Source organism: Mus caroli, chromosome 5 (genome assembly GCF_900094665.2).
Source record: "Mus caroli chromosome 5, CAROLI_EIJ_v1.1, whole genome shotgun sequence".
Lineage (NCBI taxonomy): Eukaryota > Metazoa > Chordata > Mammalia > Rodentia > Muridae > Mus > Mus caroli.
In genome coordinates this window covers 30,919,117-30,937,362 of record NC_034574.1, presented here as the reverse complement: position 1 = coordinate 30,937,362, position 18,246 = coordinate 30,919,117, and the positions used below count along the sequence as shown (strand labels likewise).

Below are 18,246 nucleotides of genomic sequence, written 5' to 3'. Positions count from 1 at the left end.
TGTACCTGTAACCTGTACCTGTAACCTGTAACTGTAACCTGTACCTGTAACCTGTACCTGTAACCTGTAACTGTAACCTGTACCTGTAACCTGTAACTGTAACCTGTACCTGTAACCTGTAACTGTAACCTGTACCTGTAACCTGTACCTGTAACCTGTACCTATAACCTGTAACTGTAACCTGTACCTGTAACCTGTACCTGTAACCTGTAACTGTAACCTGTAACTGTAACCTGTAACTGTCAGCCAAAGAAACACTGTCTTCCCTACATTGCTTTTGTTGGGTCACTTGTTACAGCAAAAGAAATGAAGCTAGAACGGCAACCTGTTACTGTGGAAAACAACCTCTAGAGGGTCTGGAGGGATGGCTCCATGGCTAAGAGCACTGGCTGCTCTCCTTGAGAACCAGAATCCACGTCCCAGCACCCATGTCAGCTCACAACCATCTGTAACTCCAGTTCCAGGGCATCCCACACCCTCTTCTGCCCTCCTTGGTCACTAGGCATATCCATGATGCACAGATGTACATGTAAGCAAAACACACAGAAAAAAACAAAGCCTCCTAGGGTTCATGTAGTCTTCTCCATAAGCAATGCCTCTCTTCACCCCATGTCTGTTCTTAGCCTACCCCTGGCCTGAGATTTTGGGGGAGGGAAGCTTCTCCAGCAAACAAAATGACAGAAAGGCAGCATATGTTGCTTGGAGACCCACTATATAGAGGACAGTCTTGGAACCCCATAACCTAGAACGGATCTCTTCCTCAGTTTCTCCTCCTGTGAAATGGGGACGAGAGCAGGCCGTTCACAGGCGGCTATAAAAATTCAATTAATATCTATAAAGCACTTAAAGTAACTACCCAAATGAGTCCTGTACAAGTAGCTGTTAAAATTTAATGACTGAACAGTGAATTCGTAAATAAGTAAATGCATTGTGGGAAACCCAGTATCCTGGACACCAGCACATAGCGGTTCACACAGTATTGAACCCAGGCCCCACCCACAGTCTCTTCAGCCTGGATTATAGTTTCAGGTTGCAGTGTTGTTGTGGGGAAGTCAAAGCAGGAACTAAGAGCAGTCAGATAGGAGTTTAGGAAAAACCTCCCTGGAAAAGATGGTGAGGGGCAGGAGATGCTCACATGACTGGCCAAGGCCCACTGACCCCGAGGTTGCTTCTATCATCTGTACACCCGCCATCTCTGAGGGTAGCTGGACCTTGCCTGCCCATCTGTCACTGCCTATCTGCATGTCTGTCTGTTTCAGAGTAGAAGCCATGGAGGGACAAGGACTGGTGTGTGTGTTTGTGTGTGTGTGTGTGTGTTTAAAAGTGGATGCACATCCCTAACACAGATAATTATGTGATGAGATGCCTGGGGTGGAGTGGACTTTCCCGGCAGCCCCCATGGCAGTCGGGCTGACTGACTTGTCAGTCCTGCTCACGCAGTGCCTGCCCTGTGCTGGCTGTACCATCACTTCTTCAATAATGTGCCCTATTCATGGAGATGTGTGCTCTTCCCACATCCAGTCAGCACTCCTTCCCTCACCAAAAACACCTCCACAGAATGACATTGCCTGATCCTCAGCCCAAGAATAACCACCCTGTCTTGAGAAACCAAGGCACTCCCAGAAAATTCCATGCTAAACTGTGCAAACGCCACTGTCTAAACCAATATGTCCCCCAACAAACCTACAGACAGCAGCTTATAAATTTCCCCGCCATTTGGTCCCCATGCAATAAACTCTATACAACTGTAATGCGATCGGCTGAACTCTGCAGAAGCGAGGGATGCAATTATTTTTCTCTTTTGTTTCCATTAGATGTCACCAAAGTTAATAAAACATTCCCTACAGAAGGTCCCACCAGATACCGGGATAAATCATCCATAAAATAAAGCAAGCAGAGGGCCGTGAGAAACTCCAAGCTGACGGTGCCCGCGTGGGATTCAGATCTTGCTTAACAAGGCATTTTAAGCCAACGCATCCCTCTGGCTCCTGCACCTCCCTGAATGAACAACACTAAGAACAAGAGTGTGAGCACACCCAAGACATAGGGGAATGAAATTACAGAGAGAGAGGGCCAAGGGAAGTCGGTGACAATGAGGAGACCCAGCCTGATGGGCTCCTGACATGCTTATTTGAAATGCAGGTTTGAAAGCACAGGAGTAGACAAACTCCTCTTGAGAATTCACAGGTTCCCTGGGGCTGAAGCAGCCAAATGTCGCAGAAGTCCCAAGGCACATCCATGCTTTGACCATGGAAAAAGACAGCCTTTCTGTGCCCTTGTGCACTCTGACCCTAAAATGGATGCTAGTCCCATGTAGGTCTGAGGCCTTTTCTCTCCATGTAGGAATGGAAGTCCCCAGGTGAAGTCTTATCCACACTGTCACAGAAGGTGATCTGTTAACTGCATGGCTGCAGACTGGAAGGCTCAAGTAGGAATCCCAAGTAGCGGTGGCATGTCATGATTTGGCACAGACACTTGCTTGGCCCAGACTGATGGGGGAGCTCCAGGACCTGCAGAGCCTCATGCAGTCCTTATGATGCCTGCTTTTCCAAGCTGGCATTATCTCCTCACTGCATCCCCAGCAACAAGTGAGCACCCTGAATGATTAAGTCCCATGAGCTGGCTGGCTGAGTGGTAGATCACCCAATGTACCTGGGCAGGACAAATGCAAACTCAAGACATCAGCACACCCAGATCTCGCTGCTGATGGAGGGTGGCTGCTGAATTCTCAGGCAGGCTGTGTCTCTCTCTGCCTGCTCTGTATAGCTGGCTCTGCAGTCTGAAAGCCTGGCTCACATCCTAGCTCAGTGGCTGGCCTGTGGTGAGACCTCTGGCTTTCCTGTACTACCTGGGGCTCATCCCTCATTTGCATAACAGGGTGCACAGCCTCTACACTGACTACACAGCTGCCCTGCCAGAGACCAGCAGGAGTGGAAGGTGTTGGCTATGCACTGTGATCTGAATAGAAGTAGAAAGGCCTCCTGTGCCCTAGAGCATTTGGGGGCTTTGGTTGAGGCACCCAGCATCACCATCCCCACTGCATCAACCACAGCGGTTGACTACCTGCACATCTGACAGACGAAGGGGCTGTATTCACAGTTTACATGATTTGTCAGTGATGTTCTAGAGACACAAATAGAGTCTCCTGGACCAGTGCCTCATGGTTGAATGCCATACCAGGAAGCCAGGCAACAGTTATAGAGGCTGGGCTAGAGATCCTGGCAGGTAAAGATGGGGAGGAAGAATGCACACTGCCCCACCTCCCAACCCAGCCCCAAGGCTAGCATCTGCTACAGAAATGGCTCAGTCAGCCTCAAGTCTACAAACTGCACCAAAGCGGAAAGAGGAGCCAGAGGGGAAACTCACTTGATGCTGTCCGTTTCACACCACCTGCAGTTTCCACCTTTTTTTGCTGACTGCTGGGAGCCTTCCCCTTTACAGGAACCCCATTAGATGACGCTGGCGGTTTTTTGTTCTTCAACTGTTGAAACACACAGAGAAAATGAAAAATAATCGAACAAAAGCACCCTGTTGCCCAAAGTTATTTCTTTTTAGTCTCTAACTCTTAAGTACAACCTGCTGGCATGGTCCCAGGACAAAGGAAACCAATTGGCTTTCCAGTCACCGTCACTGGACTTCCTTGTGGTCCCTTTGACAGCTAGGACGTTTCCCAGCACTGAAGGCTGGATACCCAGAGCTACCAGGAAGTCTGCAATGGGAGGGATGCTGTGTTTCTACTGGGGTCTTAAGTGCTGATAAGAAAGCACCTCCGAGTGACCATGTACAGGCATGCAGCAATACCCTCTGAGAACCTGTGACCCTGTATTTCTAGAGCTAAGTCACTTTTCCATAAGAGGACTTTTCCTAAGGGAAAGGCCTGGTTCTGCAGGGAGGTTCTTGTCCTTAAACGAATGATATAATAATGAGATTCATAACCTCCTTCCAGATCAGATGGTTCTGAGGAAGGATGTAAGAGACACATATATAGAAATAGCATAGGGCTGGAGAGATGGCTCAGTGGTTAAGAACACTGACTGCTCTTCCAGAGGTCCTGAGTTCAATTCCCAGCAACCACATGGGGCTCACAACCATCTGTAATGGGATCTGATGCCCTCTACTGGTGTGTCTGAAGACAGCTACAGTGTACTCACATATATAATATAAATAAATCTAAAAAAAAAAAGAGAAAAGAAATAGCACAAACATATACAATGTAAGCCTTCACCAGCTATAAGCTTTAAAAAAAATTCAGCAGTCCTCTGCTCACCCAACTTCTGCAAGCCACAGCTCCATATCCGGCAGGTGACACTGCACGCCAGGCATTGAGCTCAACGTAGAGGGAACTTGACACCCCAGTCCCTGTCAATCTCCTCCCTCCCACCTCCCACCGCCTGCCTCTCATGTTGGGGGCCCAGTGTAGAGCTGCATAAAGATGTAGCTGCAATTCTGGCTTGTCATTTAGGTGACCCTGAGCTAGCCCTTCGAAACTTTCTGAACCTCTGCTTGCTCACTTAAAAATATAAAGATGCTGGCACCTCCCACAGGGCTCTAAGTGACACTGAACATCCATGCACAAAATGGCTTCCAGGTGCTCTCAGTATGTGTGTACTCTCACAGCCGACAAGCTCCCAAAAGAATGGCCACACAAGGATGTGACATGCAAAGGCACTAGAATTCAGCCTGGGACTGTTTCCTATTTGAAACAGAGACTTGGGTAAGCAACAGTGATAGCACCACCCTATGCATCATGTGATACCTGACCAGCAAGGGGGCAACCCCAATGCACAGGTGGCAGGTTTACTAATAAGTTCACCAAAGACAACTATGCCACCAGCGAACAGATTGATACAGGGGTAAGACACAATGGCTAGATCTGGGCGGGGATCCTTGGGAAACTGGTAGAGGCCAATGGCTCTCAAGCAGTCACTCAGCCAGGGGTCCGCATCCCTCCCATTAGGAGTCAGACTCTCCTGGAGGTGGCATCTACATAACTCAAGTCTTCTGTGTCTGTTGTGACAAAACAATGTCTGGAGGTGTGATTGTGAGTCACTGCTACCTGGAGGCCTAGGACTTTAGCTGGTGTCTGCTATTTTCTCAAAAATGCTCAAAGAGGATAGCAGAATGCAGAAAGCCTGGCCTCTTGCTCTCTGTTTTCAGAGTGTTCTTAAATGGGGCACCCAGGACTCCAGGAAGAGTATATAAATGAAGAGCATACATGGTTAAAAATTCATGGAGGCAGCTGATGTCGCCTCAGAAATGTTGGTGCATGCCACAGAGTGGGCAAACAAGAGTTTGAACCTCAGGCCTATCTGCCACTCAGAATCAGACCCTTCCTGTCACACAGGCGCAGGGCACATGTCATCCTTTTCCTGACGACCCTCTGGCTGTCATCATGGTGCTGGTCATATTTACACACAGGAAGTAACCACTCCCTGGGGGCAGTCCTTGCTAACTTATACCCAAGGTAGAACATAGTAGAGAAACCTGGCATTCCAGAATTTTCTGGAAGTGACATGGCCTCTTTTTATAATCTCTGACATAATTCTCAAAATGTACTGGGGAAATCTGGAAGACAATCTGGGAGCCGGTCACACACGTTCCTCAGTGGCTAACTGTGAATTAGGCTATGGCTGATGACTATGTGACACTTCGGTGAGCCCGTGGTCCCTGCAGGGCCACTGATGTCGGGGAGTTTGGGAACGTAGTCTGTACCTGGGAGTGCGGCCCGAGAGATGCCCTCCCCACAGAAGAGGTGTTAGTGACAGATGGGGAGCAGGGTGGGCTGCAGGAGGTGGGGGATTTGTAGTGGTTAGAGGACAGCCTGTCAGTGGGTGGCCGAGATGCCCTCCGGTCAGCAGGAGAGGAGCGAGCAAAGATTGTCGGCGATGGCAAGTTATCGTAGAGGCCCGCGTTATCATAAAGCACCTCTTCCACTGGGCCTCTGCTCCCACAGCCAGGAAAGCCGCCATCCATGTCCCACTGCAACACACACAGCCTGTTTGTTAGTGGCCAGCGGAGAACAGAGATCAGCACAGCGAGATGTTAGCAGCACCCCACTCCCCAACACGCCTCATGACGTCATGCGCACGCACGCGAATGCGCACGCGCCTCCCTCAGCTGTGGGCTGCTTCGTTAAGAGTCCCTTTGCCTTTGGAGTCATAAGAAGTTTTCTCTGTGCTTAAATTGTTCCCAGAGTCATTGGATCATGACGTTTTCATTTTGTTTTTCAAAAGGAAGAGTGCTGAGCTGGCATTACCAGCTTTAGAGACCTGGGGTTTGAAAGTTCCCTAGGATATAGGAAGTGACATCAGGGCAGGGCCTGGAGCTCTGTGCTACACTGAACTGTGTTTGAGATCATGGTCATGAGCCATGGGGCTCCGCACACACTGGCTGATTTATTACACAGTCCGCTTGGCAATCAGGGGAAACTGAGGCAACAGCATCTCACACAACTAGGGAGAGGCAAAGCTGGCCAAAGTCAACCTCATGGCCACACACTGCTCTCAGAGAGTCTCAGGCTCTGATAAAGGGACAGGACCAGAATAAAGAGCACCCCGGGCTGGTCCATGCTGCCCTGGGGACCAGCAAAGTCACCACCAAGGTCAACACAATCTAAGTCCCTCACTTGAGCATCTGAAGAGAATGTCACAGCCCAAAGAGTGTGCTGATGGCAGAAGCCAAAGCATCCCAGGACGCAGGGTGCCCCAGCCTTGCATGGGACAGTGGCACTGTGCTAGCTGATGACCTGAACAGAGAGTTAACAGCTCAAAGCCACGTCACAGGACCCAGGGATTCCAGAGCACAGGCATGAAAGTATAAAGAAACCCCACATAGCCAGTGCCAGATCCCTTTAGGCTTTAAAGGTCTTTGTAAATTGCCCTGCGATATAAAAAGAAATATTAATTCATAGATTCTGCCCATCTCAGCCTGTTCTTTATGCTCGCCTTGTGGCGCTCCCTCCTGCCAGACTATAATTACAGCTCTTTGTTATAAAAATAGGAAAGGCCTAAAACTCCCAGGGTGGGGGTGTCTCCTCTGCAGCCACATCAGTGTCTATTTTTGTGATGCTGGGGACAAATGATCAGCCTAAAGCAACGTAGAGATGCCAGAACGAGGCGCTTCACAGTGACAGTCACACAGGTCCACAATGATCAGTACTTGACTCTCATTTTCCTAGAATAGCAAGGATGGAGTCACATGGAACACTTAGTAAACAGTGACAGAAATCCCACAGAAGTTTCTAGAACATGTGTGCAGAGCCCTTTCTTTAAAAAAAGGAAAAGAAAAGGAAAAGAAAGGGGACGCAGAATGAATTGAATTTTGGACACACTGAAGAAGAGGTCATAAAGCTTAGACTTTATGGACCTGGAAATGAAGCCTCCAACGTGTAGTCACGTGGTGGCAGAGGCCTGCACACAGGAGACAGGCTGAGGAAGCCTGAGCAGGGAAGCCCTGAGGACAGCAAAGGCACTATGCCTCAGCTCCTAAGGTCCAGAGCACACGTGGAAGGAGGATTCTTCAGTGTTGAGCTGTTTCTTTTCATGAAATAAACATGGAACTATGGGTGAATCTGGGGAGAAGCACTGAGTGAACCTGAGCCAACATGGTGTCTGGACTCTCCGTGTGACAGGGACAAGTGGGCATGGGGTCCCCGTAGCATCGTTCATCTCATACTTGTGTGTGTGTGTGTGTGTGTGTGTGTGTGTACACGTGTGCATGTGTGTGCATGCATGTGTGTGCGTGGTGCATGGAGGTGTCTGAGGCCACAGGCTGGGAGGGGCAGCTCACCCTTGAGGGGAGCCTACATGTTGGGGTACACAAACAGAACTGACACAGTGCTGCTGGTATCTTCACAGTAAGGGGAGGTCATGCCCCACCTTGAAAATGATGCAATAGCCAGAATGGTATAGGTGGGGCTGAGGCTAGGGCCCACCATGACACAAAGGCAGGCTGAGAGTCCTGCTCACAACCCTCACCAGGCACAACACCTCCACAGGACCAGTAAGGACAAAGTCTAAAGCTTCACTTACGGTGGAGGCTCCCCTAAGAAGCACACTGGCTCCTCTCAGCACAAGGCTCCCAATGCACGCTGCCCCACACCTGCTCACTGCACAGGCAGAGCCAGGAGCCAAGCGAGTGCACAGCAAGGCAGCCACTGTGCAGCACTGCTTCCGGGAGATGGTGGCTGCAGCTGTGTTGGGTGAAACTAATCAGGGTCACTCACACTGCACTGTATCTGACTTAGCCACGCTGTAAACGGCAATATTCTTCCAGCTCCATCTATTATTCTAATTTAATCCACTGTCCTCTAGCCAGCCTCTTTCGTACTGAGATGTAACTATTGATGATAGATGAGCTATCTAAGAGGGGTCACAAGACCTGATGCTCATGTCAGAGACCAAGGTTTGGGGGGAAAGTGGTTTAATGTGGTTTAATTCCCCATCTCATTGGATAGAAAGTAGACACCCCAGGACAGACTCAACCAGCAATCTGTCACCAACCAAAACTGACCATTGGCTCTTGAAGGACACTCACCGAGCCGTTGACACAGGGGACGTCATCATAGTGTAGTGCTGTCCCACTGGGATGGGCGTAGCCATTGGAGAGGCTCCCCAGGTATGGGCTAGTGGACACTGCCCGCCTGTTCATAAAGCTGAGAGAAAGAAACAAGACATGTCATTTAATCCAGCAAGGCCTCTCTGTACACTGATGCAACCAAAGGCTATGTCAGGCTCAGGGGCAGAATGCTTAGGCAGCTGCATCTTAAAGGGACTGGGGCCAATCCTCACCCAGAGCAAAGACAGGCCCCAGCATTGACTATGGATACCATGTATGGGGACACACAGCAGCACCTACAAGTGGAGGGAACTGGACAGCCACCATTGTTTTCCTATTTCATCATGGCGGGGAACACTCAACACAGGGAGGGCACAGCAGTTCTTTCTGACAGTGTGGGCCAGGTTTGTTCTGTCTGCAGTCTGGCCATTCCCAAAGGCAGGGGAGGGCATGGTCTACACCACTACCTGGCCATCTCTGGGATGTTTGCAGCTGTTCGGCAAGCACTCGTGGTCTATGGCAGCCACACAGCATACCTTCAGCTGGTCCTGGATCTGCTGAGAACACTGTGAGTACCCAGGCTAAGGCTTCAGAAGCCCATGCTGCCGGGATATACTAGATACATGATTGGGTTCCTGTTCTTGGCCAGAGCCCCTACATCCTTGGAATTCCCTAATGGTAACAAGCCACCTCTGCCCTTCATAATGAGCGGCTCACCGTCCTGGTAAGCCACAAGGATTTGGGGATAGAGGTGCCGCTGGCCGAGGAAACAGCCCTATGATCACAGTCTGGGACTTTCCACTACGAGATGACAGGGCGGAAGAGCTTCTGCAATGAAGACACCAGGAAGGAGATTCGCCCAGGGAAGGCACTATACACAGAAGGGTGCACCCAGAAAGAAGATGTACCCAGGAAAGGTGTTCACTCTGGGAGCGCGCTGTGCTCAGAGGAAGTATTGCACCCAGGAAAGCCTCTGTACTTCAAGGAGGCGTGCACCCAAGGAAGGTGCTAGATCCAGGGAGAGGGTGCTGTACCCAGGGAAGAAGAGGAAGCCCTGGTCTTCCATAGCTCACGCCCTGCCCCTCCTACCCAAGAGCGCCACACTGGTGGATGCCTAACACACCAATGACCTAGCAAATGAGCCACTTCCTGAGGTTTAGGGAGGTCTGTGGGGTTGAGAGAACCTCAGGTTAACATCTGCTGTGTAAAGAGCATGGGTGACAAGCCGCATTTGTGAATGACATCTGAAGGGGGACAGAGCTTTTGATCTTCAGGACAGGGTCAAAACAGTGGCTCCCTGCTGGAGTCACCTGGTGTGAGAAGACCCATACCTGGTGGCCATAAGGGCAGAACGAGAGTCTGCACCTCAGAAAGGGGCAGTTTGCCTCTCTTCCCCGCCCTTGCTTCTCAGAGACTCAGAGCACACCAGCCTGATGCATTTCACTACCCAGAGGAGGCTTCCAACGTCACCAAAACAATGAAGCAAAACACTGTCCAGGACAGGCTGCATGAAGCAGACTCCAGCTCTGCCCCTGGCTCCTCCGGCTTCCTCCTTCCTTGCCTGCATGGGGTCAGGAAGGCACTGGAGCTCTTCAGCCCCTTCTGCCTTTCACTCTGCCCACTCAGAGCATGGCTCCTCCCAACAGTGTGCCCCGGGGAGGTGGGGTGAGGGTGCCCTTCCTTGCCGTCAAGAATCCCCTTCCCTCCGCAATGCTGACTTTCATCTGTGTCCCAATCTAGCCTATTCTTTCCCTGCTCCTTGTCTGCCTCTCCTCACTAGAACACAAGCTTCTGGGTGTACTGTCACCCCAATTTCCAGAGCGAGCATGAGGAGAGATGAGCTGGCCTCTTAGGAAGCTGGGCTTGTTTTGGGACAACTGTAAAAACCCAGGAAGAAATAAGCAAGATAGCATTTGTTCCTAACTAGGGAAACTAAAATCACAGAAACTTAACCAACAAATGCATTTCCCCCCCAAATCGTTTCTCTGGGGAAAGTAGCTTAGGGCAACACAGCCACCCCTGTGGCTCTGCACACCCTAATGGCCACACTCTCTCACAGTGCATTGCTGCCCCCTGCTGGAAGAAGCTGGAAAGCACGGCTCCCCCAACCCCTGCAGATGCAGCATCTTACACTTCCTAGCTTATGAACATTGATATAATTATTCTATGCTTAGTCTTTAGTAAATCAAGTGTAGGGAAGTTAAATGGACAGGAAGGAGGAAATTCAAGAAGAAGATATTCACTAGCCACTTAGGAGTTCCTGCGTGTTTCACATGTGCATTCAAGGCATTGACCTAATGTCTCAGTTGAGGACTGTCTGGGAATGGTTGTGAATGAGACGTGATACATGGAAGAATGGCAGGATACCAAGTGTGCCTTCACCTGCCAGCACTGAGCACGGCTACTGCTGAACACTCAGTGTGGCTCGTGTGTGCACAGAACTCTTTCTCCTCCTCATTGCAGGAACCACAACTTGCTTTGCAGCGTCAGGTTCTGGCAACCTGTCCAGTACTTACACTTATGCACAGATATCAGGAAGATCAAAGACAGTCAGCAGAGCCCGGGTCTCTAACTGGGCATATTTCTGATTCCGTCATTGGAGATGTTTGAAGGATTTGAGAATCATGACACATACACATCCTTGTTGGCAGAGGTCTTCTCCACCAGCCAGAATATTCCAACATTTGAGGGCGGGGCACAGGCCAACTCACATGAAGCCAAGAATAAGCAGGGGCTTCCCACTCCCTTCTGGCACTTTTTCCAAAGTGACTTTCAGCCAAGTGTGTAAGTACAAATGAGTCTGACTCTAAAACATAAGGCCATCCCAGGGAATGCTATATGCAAATGCAGGGACCTGCAGATGGTGGCGGGAAGGTGGCTCTCCCCTCCCTGTCCCGCTCCAGTCAGTCAAAAGCATATTACCACCACCATGCTCTGCTGGGCCTACAGTGGGCAACACTTGGGAGAGCTTCAGGGGATGATGTCTTCTGTCACATGACCCATGGCCTTTGGCCAGCCCCGGTGTCCAGCACCATTTACACCCCAGCATGCCCATCTCCCAGGACAATCCCACAAGATGGTTTTTTCTCTATTTCCTGTTCCTTTTCAATACCTTATTTTCCTCTTCCTTTCAGTCAGACACAATTGCTGATAATTCTTATAATCATTTGGCAAAGATTCACCACACAGACGCCAAGTTATAAAAAGCGAAAAATTAACTAAATCCTGGGCTATCTATTGCTGGCAAGCCACCATATTTTGAAGGCCGTTTCCTTGTTCACTCTCCTCTCTGTTAAGTTTTACGGGAATGTTTGGCTAGAAAACTAAAACATGAAAATTAACTTTATTGCTAGCTGACATCCCTAAAAAGATTTTAATGAGGTAAAAAAAAAATTCCTAGGCTAAGTTTATGGCATGTGCCATTTTAATGAAGAGTTTCGTTTCGATACAGTGACTTGCATTCCTTTCTCCAAGATGTGACCACCCTACATTTGGTTTAAATTAAAATTCTGGTCAGTTATAAAGGAAAAACTGAGCCGTGTGCGGAGGCAAATACTTTTTCACTGAGGGCTTCTCCTAAATGTGGTAATGTTTGCTAGTTAGAGTTAACATTCTGTGAGTTGTGTTTTGAGGACTTTAGTAATTTCCACATAAGTACAGCTAACAACTTAATCTATCAGGCTGTGGAGACATCACAGGATGGAGTTTCCCGCTCGAGTGCCTGCCTTGACTTCCACGGTGAACTGTGAGGTGAGACTCCAGGCTGAAACAACCCCCTTCCATCTCAAGCCACATTTGGACATGTTTGATCATAGAAACCCTGAGATGGTTCTACATCCCATTTTTTAAAAACTGGCTTATTTGTGTTCCTGGCGTTCAGATTTCTTTTAGATCTATGCATACTCTAATATGCCTTTTGTCAAATGTTTAATTGATAAAGGTTTTTTTCCCCCCCTATTCTGTAGGCTGCTACTTTGATGGAGTCCTTTGCCATATAGAATCTTTCTCATTTAAAATATCTACAGGAGTTAAGTAGCTTTCGAGGGACTGGGGGTGGGGGAAGGAACTATCCCCAAAAGGGGGGGGGACAGGATATAGAGCTATAAAGTGGAACTAGAAAAAAAAGAATTAAACAGGGAGGGAGAAGGGAGGGGGAGAAAAGGAGGGAATATGGGAGAGATAATTAACACTAAAGTCTTTTGACAAGCCACATGGAAACCTACTACCATAGAAGGTCCCTGAAATATAAAAGGGATTTAAATGGAGACACCATAGAGAGACAATGCACCAACCAGATATTTTATGCCACCAAGTAAAACCCCCATTTGCAGGAACGGGTCACATCTTATTAAGTCATTGGCCAATGGGGTCCCATAGCCACCCCAATGTTACAGGCTATTGTCAATGTTATCGGTCCCCTCCACAACCCAATGGTAAGACGCTATTGCTGAAGATACCACTTACTCAGCCCATCAAAGCCAGAGAACCAGAACTGGTGCCCAACAAGAAGTTTTAACTGCCACTGACTAGTGTCTGTAGTGCTGGGAGGTACTATACACTACAGGAGGAGAAAAATTAACCATTAATATAACCCCGCTACAAACCCTATGACCCACAATAGCAATTATGCTATATAGTATAATATATGATTATATATTATGCAAAGACATAACAGGGCAATAGTGGCACAAGTGTTATGGTCGAAGCCAGCCATTCTTTGCCTGCCACTAAGGCACACTCCAAGAGATGGGACTCATACCTAACACTGCTAACGTGGCTAAAAACCTGAGCCTAAATAGGCAGTAGGGGGAGACCTACTACTATTATTCTGAGAAATAAACATAGCAGTAAAATGATTCCTAATGACATACTGCTGTTCTCAAAGACCAGAGCGTTGCTCAACCCTCGTTAGAGAGGCCGCTTCTTACAGTAGATGGTAAGGAGCATAGATCTACAACTGGACCATATATGTATATAAAGAACAAGAGACTTTGGAGACTCAGTCCTAGCCCCTCCCCTCAAGGTTCAGGGATCTATGAGGAAAAGGAGGCAGAGGCAGAAAGATTACAGGAGCCAGAAGTTGTGGGTGACTCCAAGGAAAGACTGTATTCCAGACACAACAGGACGGATACACATATGAACTCACAGAGACTGTGTCAGCACGCACAAGATCTGCATACGTTCCCAGTGACAAGATCCCAGCACTGAGAGGGGGAAATAGACACAAAGTCCCACCACAAACCAAGAAGCTATTTGTGCCAGGCATGGTGGTGCATGCCTCTGATTTCAGCACTCAGGAGAGAGGCAGTTAGATCTCTGTGAGTTTGAGACCAACCTGGTCTACATAGTGAGTTCTAGGGCAGCCAAAGATATATGGACTCTGTTTTAATCTCCATCTGCCCAAAAGAAGCTATTTGCAACTAATACCTGTTAGAAGGGCAATGTCCACTTTCTCCAGTGGAGAGTCAGCAGGCATATCAGCCACCGTCTGGGCCTCGCCCTATGCCCAGGAGTGGCTGCCAACACAAAAGGGTCCTAGGCTTTTTCATGTGTGCTTCTTGTTGTTGTTGTTGTTATGGTTTTGTGTTTTTTGTCTTTTGGGGGTTTATTTTCTTAGTTAAAAAATTATGTTGAGGTGAGGGAGGATCTGGGAAGAGTTGGGGGAGAGGAAAGGATACAATAAAAATATATTGAATAAAAATATTTATTTTTAGTATTTTTTTAAAAAGGGGGTCAGATACAGGGAGTGACCTAAGTGTCTGGGTGCATGCTGGCACGTCACAGCTGGCCCAGGATGCACTGGTCAGACTTCCTAGTATCAGGGACTCGTGTCTGGCCCCAGCTCTTCCATGAAGAGTTCCTGCCCACTACCTACTGAATTTATAGAAAATGTGAGAAATGTACTCATTTAAAAACAATAATCACAAGTCTATCATATTTCATCACAGTTAATACATACTTGTGTGTGTACATGTGTGTGTGTGTGCCTGTATTTGAGAAGCCTTCCCAACATAAATAAAAAAGGAAAAAAGGTGCCACTGATTTTCTTTTCTTTTTCTTTTTTTTTTGTTTTTCGAGACAGGGTTTCTCTGTGTAGCCTTGGCTGTCCTGGAACTCACTCTGTAGACCAGGCTGGCCTCGAACTCAGAAATCCGCCTGCCTCTGCCTCCCGAGTGCTGGGATTAAAGGCATGCACCACCATGCCCGGCGCCACTGATTTTCTAGTGGTGAACATCTCTCTGAGATTGGTAACTTGGGTTCCTACTTCTGCTTCTCCACCCAGTGGTCGCGCTGTGCTACCTGGGTGACATATGTGGGGAAATGCAGTCTATAGGGATGTGAAGCTGAGAGGGAGGGGCACATACCCACAGCCTCCCAGGTAGCCCTGGACAGTCTTAAAGAGTAGCAGTCTCTTAGTTAGACTCTCTGACGTGGAAGCCACAGGCCGACACTACCCTGGGGACAGGCCTCCACTTGTCACCATCATCACTGTGTACACCAGTGGTTCCACTGTGTGATTCTCCACTGTACACACCAGTGGCCCACTACGTGAGTCTGCCACTCTATCATCAGTAGGGAGCCATTGAGTGCACGGTGCTGGTACAAATGTGGAACCCACCTTCTGAGCAACCCTCCCTTCACTGGCTCAGAATTTGCTAGTTGCTAGGGGCAGTGGGTCCATTCAAAGGTAATGTGTGTCTGGAAGGCCCAAAGACTATCAGTTACCCTATTTCCTTGAGATGTGGTCTCATGTATTCCACGATAGTCTTGAACTCACCGTGTAGCCAAAGATGAACTTGAACTTCAGCTCTTCCTACCTCCACTTCCCATATGCTCAAATTAGAGATGTGCACCAGTTTGTGTGGTGCAGGGGATTGAACTCGGGGCCTTGGGCATGCTTAGGCAACTACCATACCGACTAAACTACATCCCTAGCCCATTGGTTCTCTTTCAAGTAAACACTAGGCAGTTGGGAATGGCCGCCAGGTGCACTGGAACTCCTCCTTGTGCCTGACACGTGGCTCTGCACCCCTGGGTCATGTGGGGCTCACTGTGGCACACTGTGGCCACTGGAGTTCTCTAGCCCAAGGCCACCCCAAATATAGTCAACATGCCCTACTTCCATTGTGTGTAAAGGGGAACTCCGGGGACACAGGGCTGTGCAGAGGCCTGTTCACCACTACAGCCCAGACAGTAGTCTGTCAAAGCGGTGAGAAAGGAGAACACATCTCAAGTGACCATGAAAAGAACTTTCACCTTAGAGAACAGCTGGCGATGCTGAATATCCACACGGGCTGTGGACCCCACGGGATCTGCTGCTACAAACCCCTCATGATTACTGGGCTCCCGGTAGCGTCCTGGCTCAAAAATATGCTTTTGCCCAAAGTAGAATTATTTGTCACAACTTAAATTTATAAAGTGCTGCCCTGACCGCTTTTGCAATCTTGGGCCTTGTTTCAGCAACATTCAGAATCTTCTCTGCTTTCTAGAAGACCCCTGTCACCAGTGGGTGGGAGACCACAGCTGCCCACGGGACAAAATCAGGACTACCTACTCATTGGTGTAAATAAAACTGCCATGATGATCCCTTAGAATCTCTGGCTGCAAGGGCAGAGCTAGGCAGATGTCGTAGGAGTCATGGGGTCCATGAAGCCAGTACTACCATCTTCAGACAAGTTAGCCAAGGCCACTCTAGCAGAAATCCCAGAGGGCTGAAATGACCAACATCAGGGTCATCAGGACCAGCACTCCACCAAGGAAAAGTCCCTGGGCGAGCTTCTGGTCTGCGTGGTCACTGAGCACCTACTGTCAATCAGAAGAAGAGGAATGTGACCGAGTTCAGGCCTGCCGCAGGCCGCGCGTGAGTCTTACCAGAAGGTCTGTTTCGCCGTCTGGATGACATTTGCTGACATCTCCACATCTATGTAGTCGTAGTGCAGCGCTCCTGGGTCCGTGGAGGACCCCGTCTCAGCCAGCAAGATGCCAATCCACCTGCCCATGTCTTCAGATGACGCTGCCTGTCACGGGGAAGAGAGACAGAGATGCATGACAGGAAGGGCAAGAGACACTCACTGTCTGAGTGAGAGGATTCACTTCCTGTTCACACTAGGCTGGAGAGCCGGAGGGTACAGAAGAGCTATGCAAAGGGACTTCAAGTTTGAGCCACCAAGATGCCTCCCCATTACCTGGGAGAGATCACCAGAAGAGAGATTCACAAGAGTAATTACATCGGAGCCACAGCAAGTTACAAAGTGTGCTGGTGGCCTGGCCTGGAGACCATGCGGGTGGGCGCTCTACCCCATGACTCCCAGAGGTCCTAGCCCAGCCTGTGCTGCAGCAGGTGTGGTATGTGGCGGCAAGCTTGCTTCTCTTATCTGGATACTATTGAAGGCAGCTTATCTTCAAGTCCACTGCATCTTTCCAGGTGTGACACTTTTCTGTGGTTTTTTACTAGTTCTGTGTATACTGTTTTTAAGACATCTGTAGGTGCCAGATCTTGTAGCTTCTTTAAAGTTTTTTTTCCATACTACCTTTAAAATTATCCTTATTAAAATTTTAAGCCATTCTTGCTAAGTGTTTTTGTAGGCAGGTAACAGCCCAAGAGAAAAAAAAAATAGAATTGGCTGCTTGCTGTCCGATCAGTGAGACCTAGGGTAGATACACCATCCCAGAACTAGATGAGATATGCGCTGTTGCGTGGCAGCCACCAGGGGGTAGTCATCCTCCTCGTCCCTGAGACTATCTGGGCCAGTGAGTCCTATAGGGATAATATAAGGTCTGAGACAAACCAAAAATAAACCAAACAAAAACCTACTATGAAAACAATTTTGGAAATAAATACCCACATGCTGAAATTCAAGATGTTGACTGCATGCCTGGACACCTTGACCCTGCTCAGAGCACCATACCCACACCACAGCCATTTAAGATTGGGCTTTGCGTCTGGTGGACGGACGGCATGTATGTCAGCCGCTGATCCAAGCCTAACACAGCCTCACTTCTGCTGACCTCGTGGCACAAACACACTGACATGAACCCTGGAAAACACAATTCTTTACGTCTGTGAATGTATGACGTGTGTGTGTGTCTTAATCATAAGAAGGAGAAAAGGGGAAAAATCAGTCTGTATTACTGTCAAGCAGAAAAGACCAAGATGGAAGACTGGTGAACTATCCTATAAAGCAGCCAAGCAGACAATAAATGACATAAGTAGCCACAGGCTTGCTCCTCACAGACCCTACCACAGGGTGTCAGGGGCCCTAACACGTGGAGAGCCTTCCAAAGGACAAGGGAAGGAAACAGTTCCCATGTACCTGAGTAGCCTATGCTTAGAAGAAGTATTTTAATGGAGATTTTTTTCCCCCATAAGGTATTGCCTGCCTGGGCACTTTGAAAAAGTGATCTGGGCTGGAGAGATGGCTCAGCGGTTAAGAGTGCTGACTGCTCTTGCGAAGGTGGTGAGTTCAAATCCCAGCAACCACATGATGGCTCACAACCATCCATAATGAGATCTGATGCCCTCTTCTGGGGTGTCAGAAGACAGCTACAGTGTACTTACATATAATAAATAAATAAATAAATAAATAAATAAATAAATCAGAAAGAAAGAAAGAAAGAAAGAAAGAAAGAAAGAAAGAAGAAAGAAAGAAAGAAAGAAAGAAAGAAAGAAAGAAAGAAAGAAAGGAAGGA

At 48.5% G+C, this 18,246-nt stretch overlaps 1 protein-coding gene across 4 annotated transcripts in view; it reads right to left on the bottom strand.

The window, feature by feature from the left end:
- Positions 1 to 18,246, bottom strand: part of Afap1 (actin filament associated protein 1) — a 110,360-nt gene that overhangs the window by 9,425 nt on the left and 82,689 nt on the right. For 2 of the 4 annotated variants that reach the window (XM_021163597.1, XM_021163596.2), the window contains exons 11-13: positions 16,429 to 16,574; positions 8,536 to 8,653; positions 3,367 to 3,481 (exon numbers count right to left, since the gene is read on the bottom strand). In XM_021163597.1, the coding sequence (XP_021019256.1) occupies positions 3,367 to 3,481; positions 8,536 to 8,653; positions 16,429 to 16,574 (379 nt within the window). Of the gene's footprint in view, positions 1 to 3,366; positions 3,482 to 5,712; positions 5,980 to 8,535; positions 8,654 to 16,428; positions 16,575 to 18,246 lie in introns of all 4 variants that reach the window. The other 2 variants (XM_029477636.1, XM_021163595.2) reach the window with 2 other exon arrangements.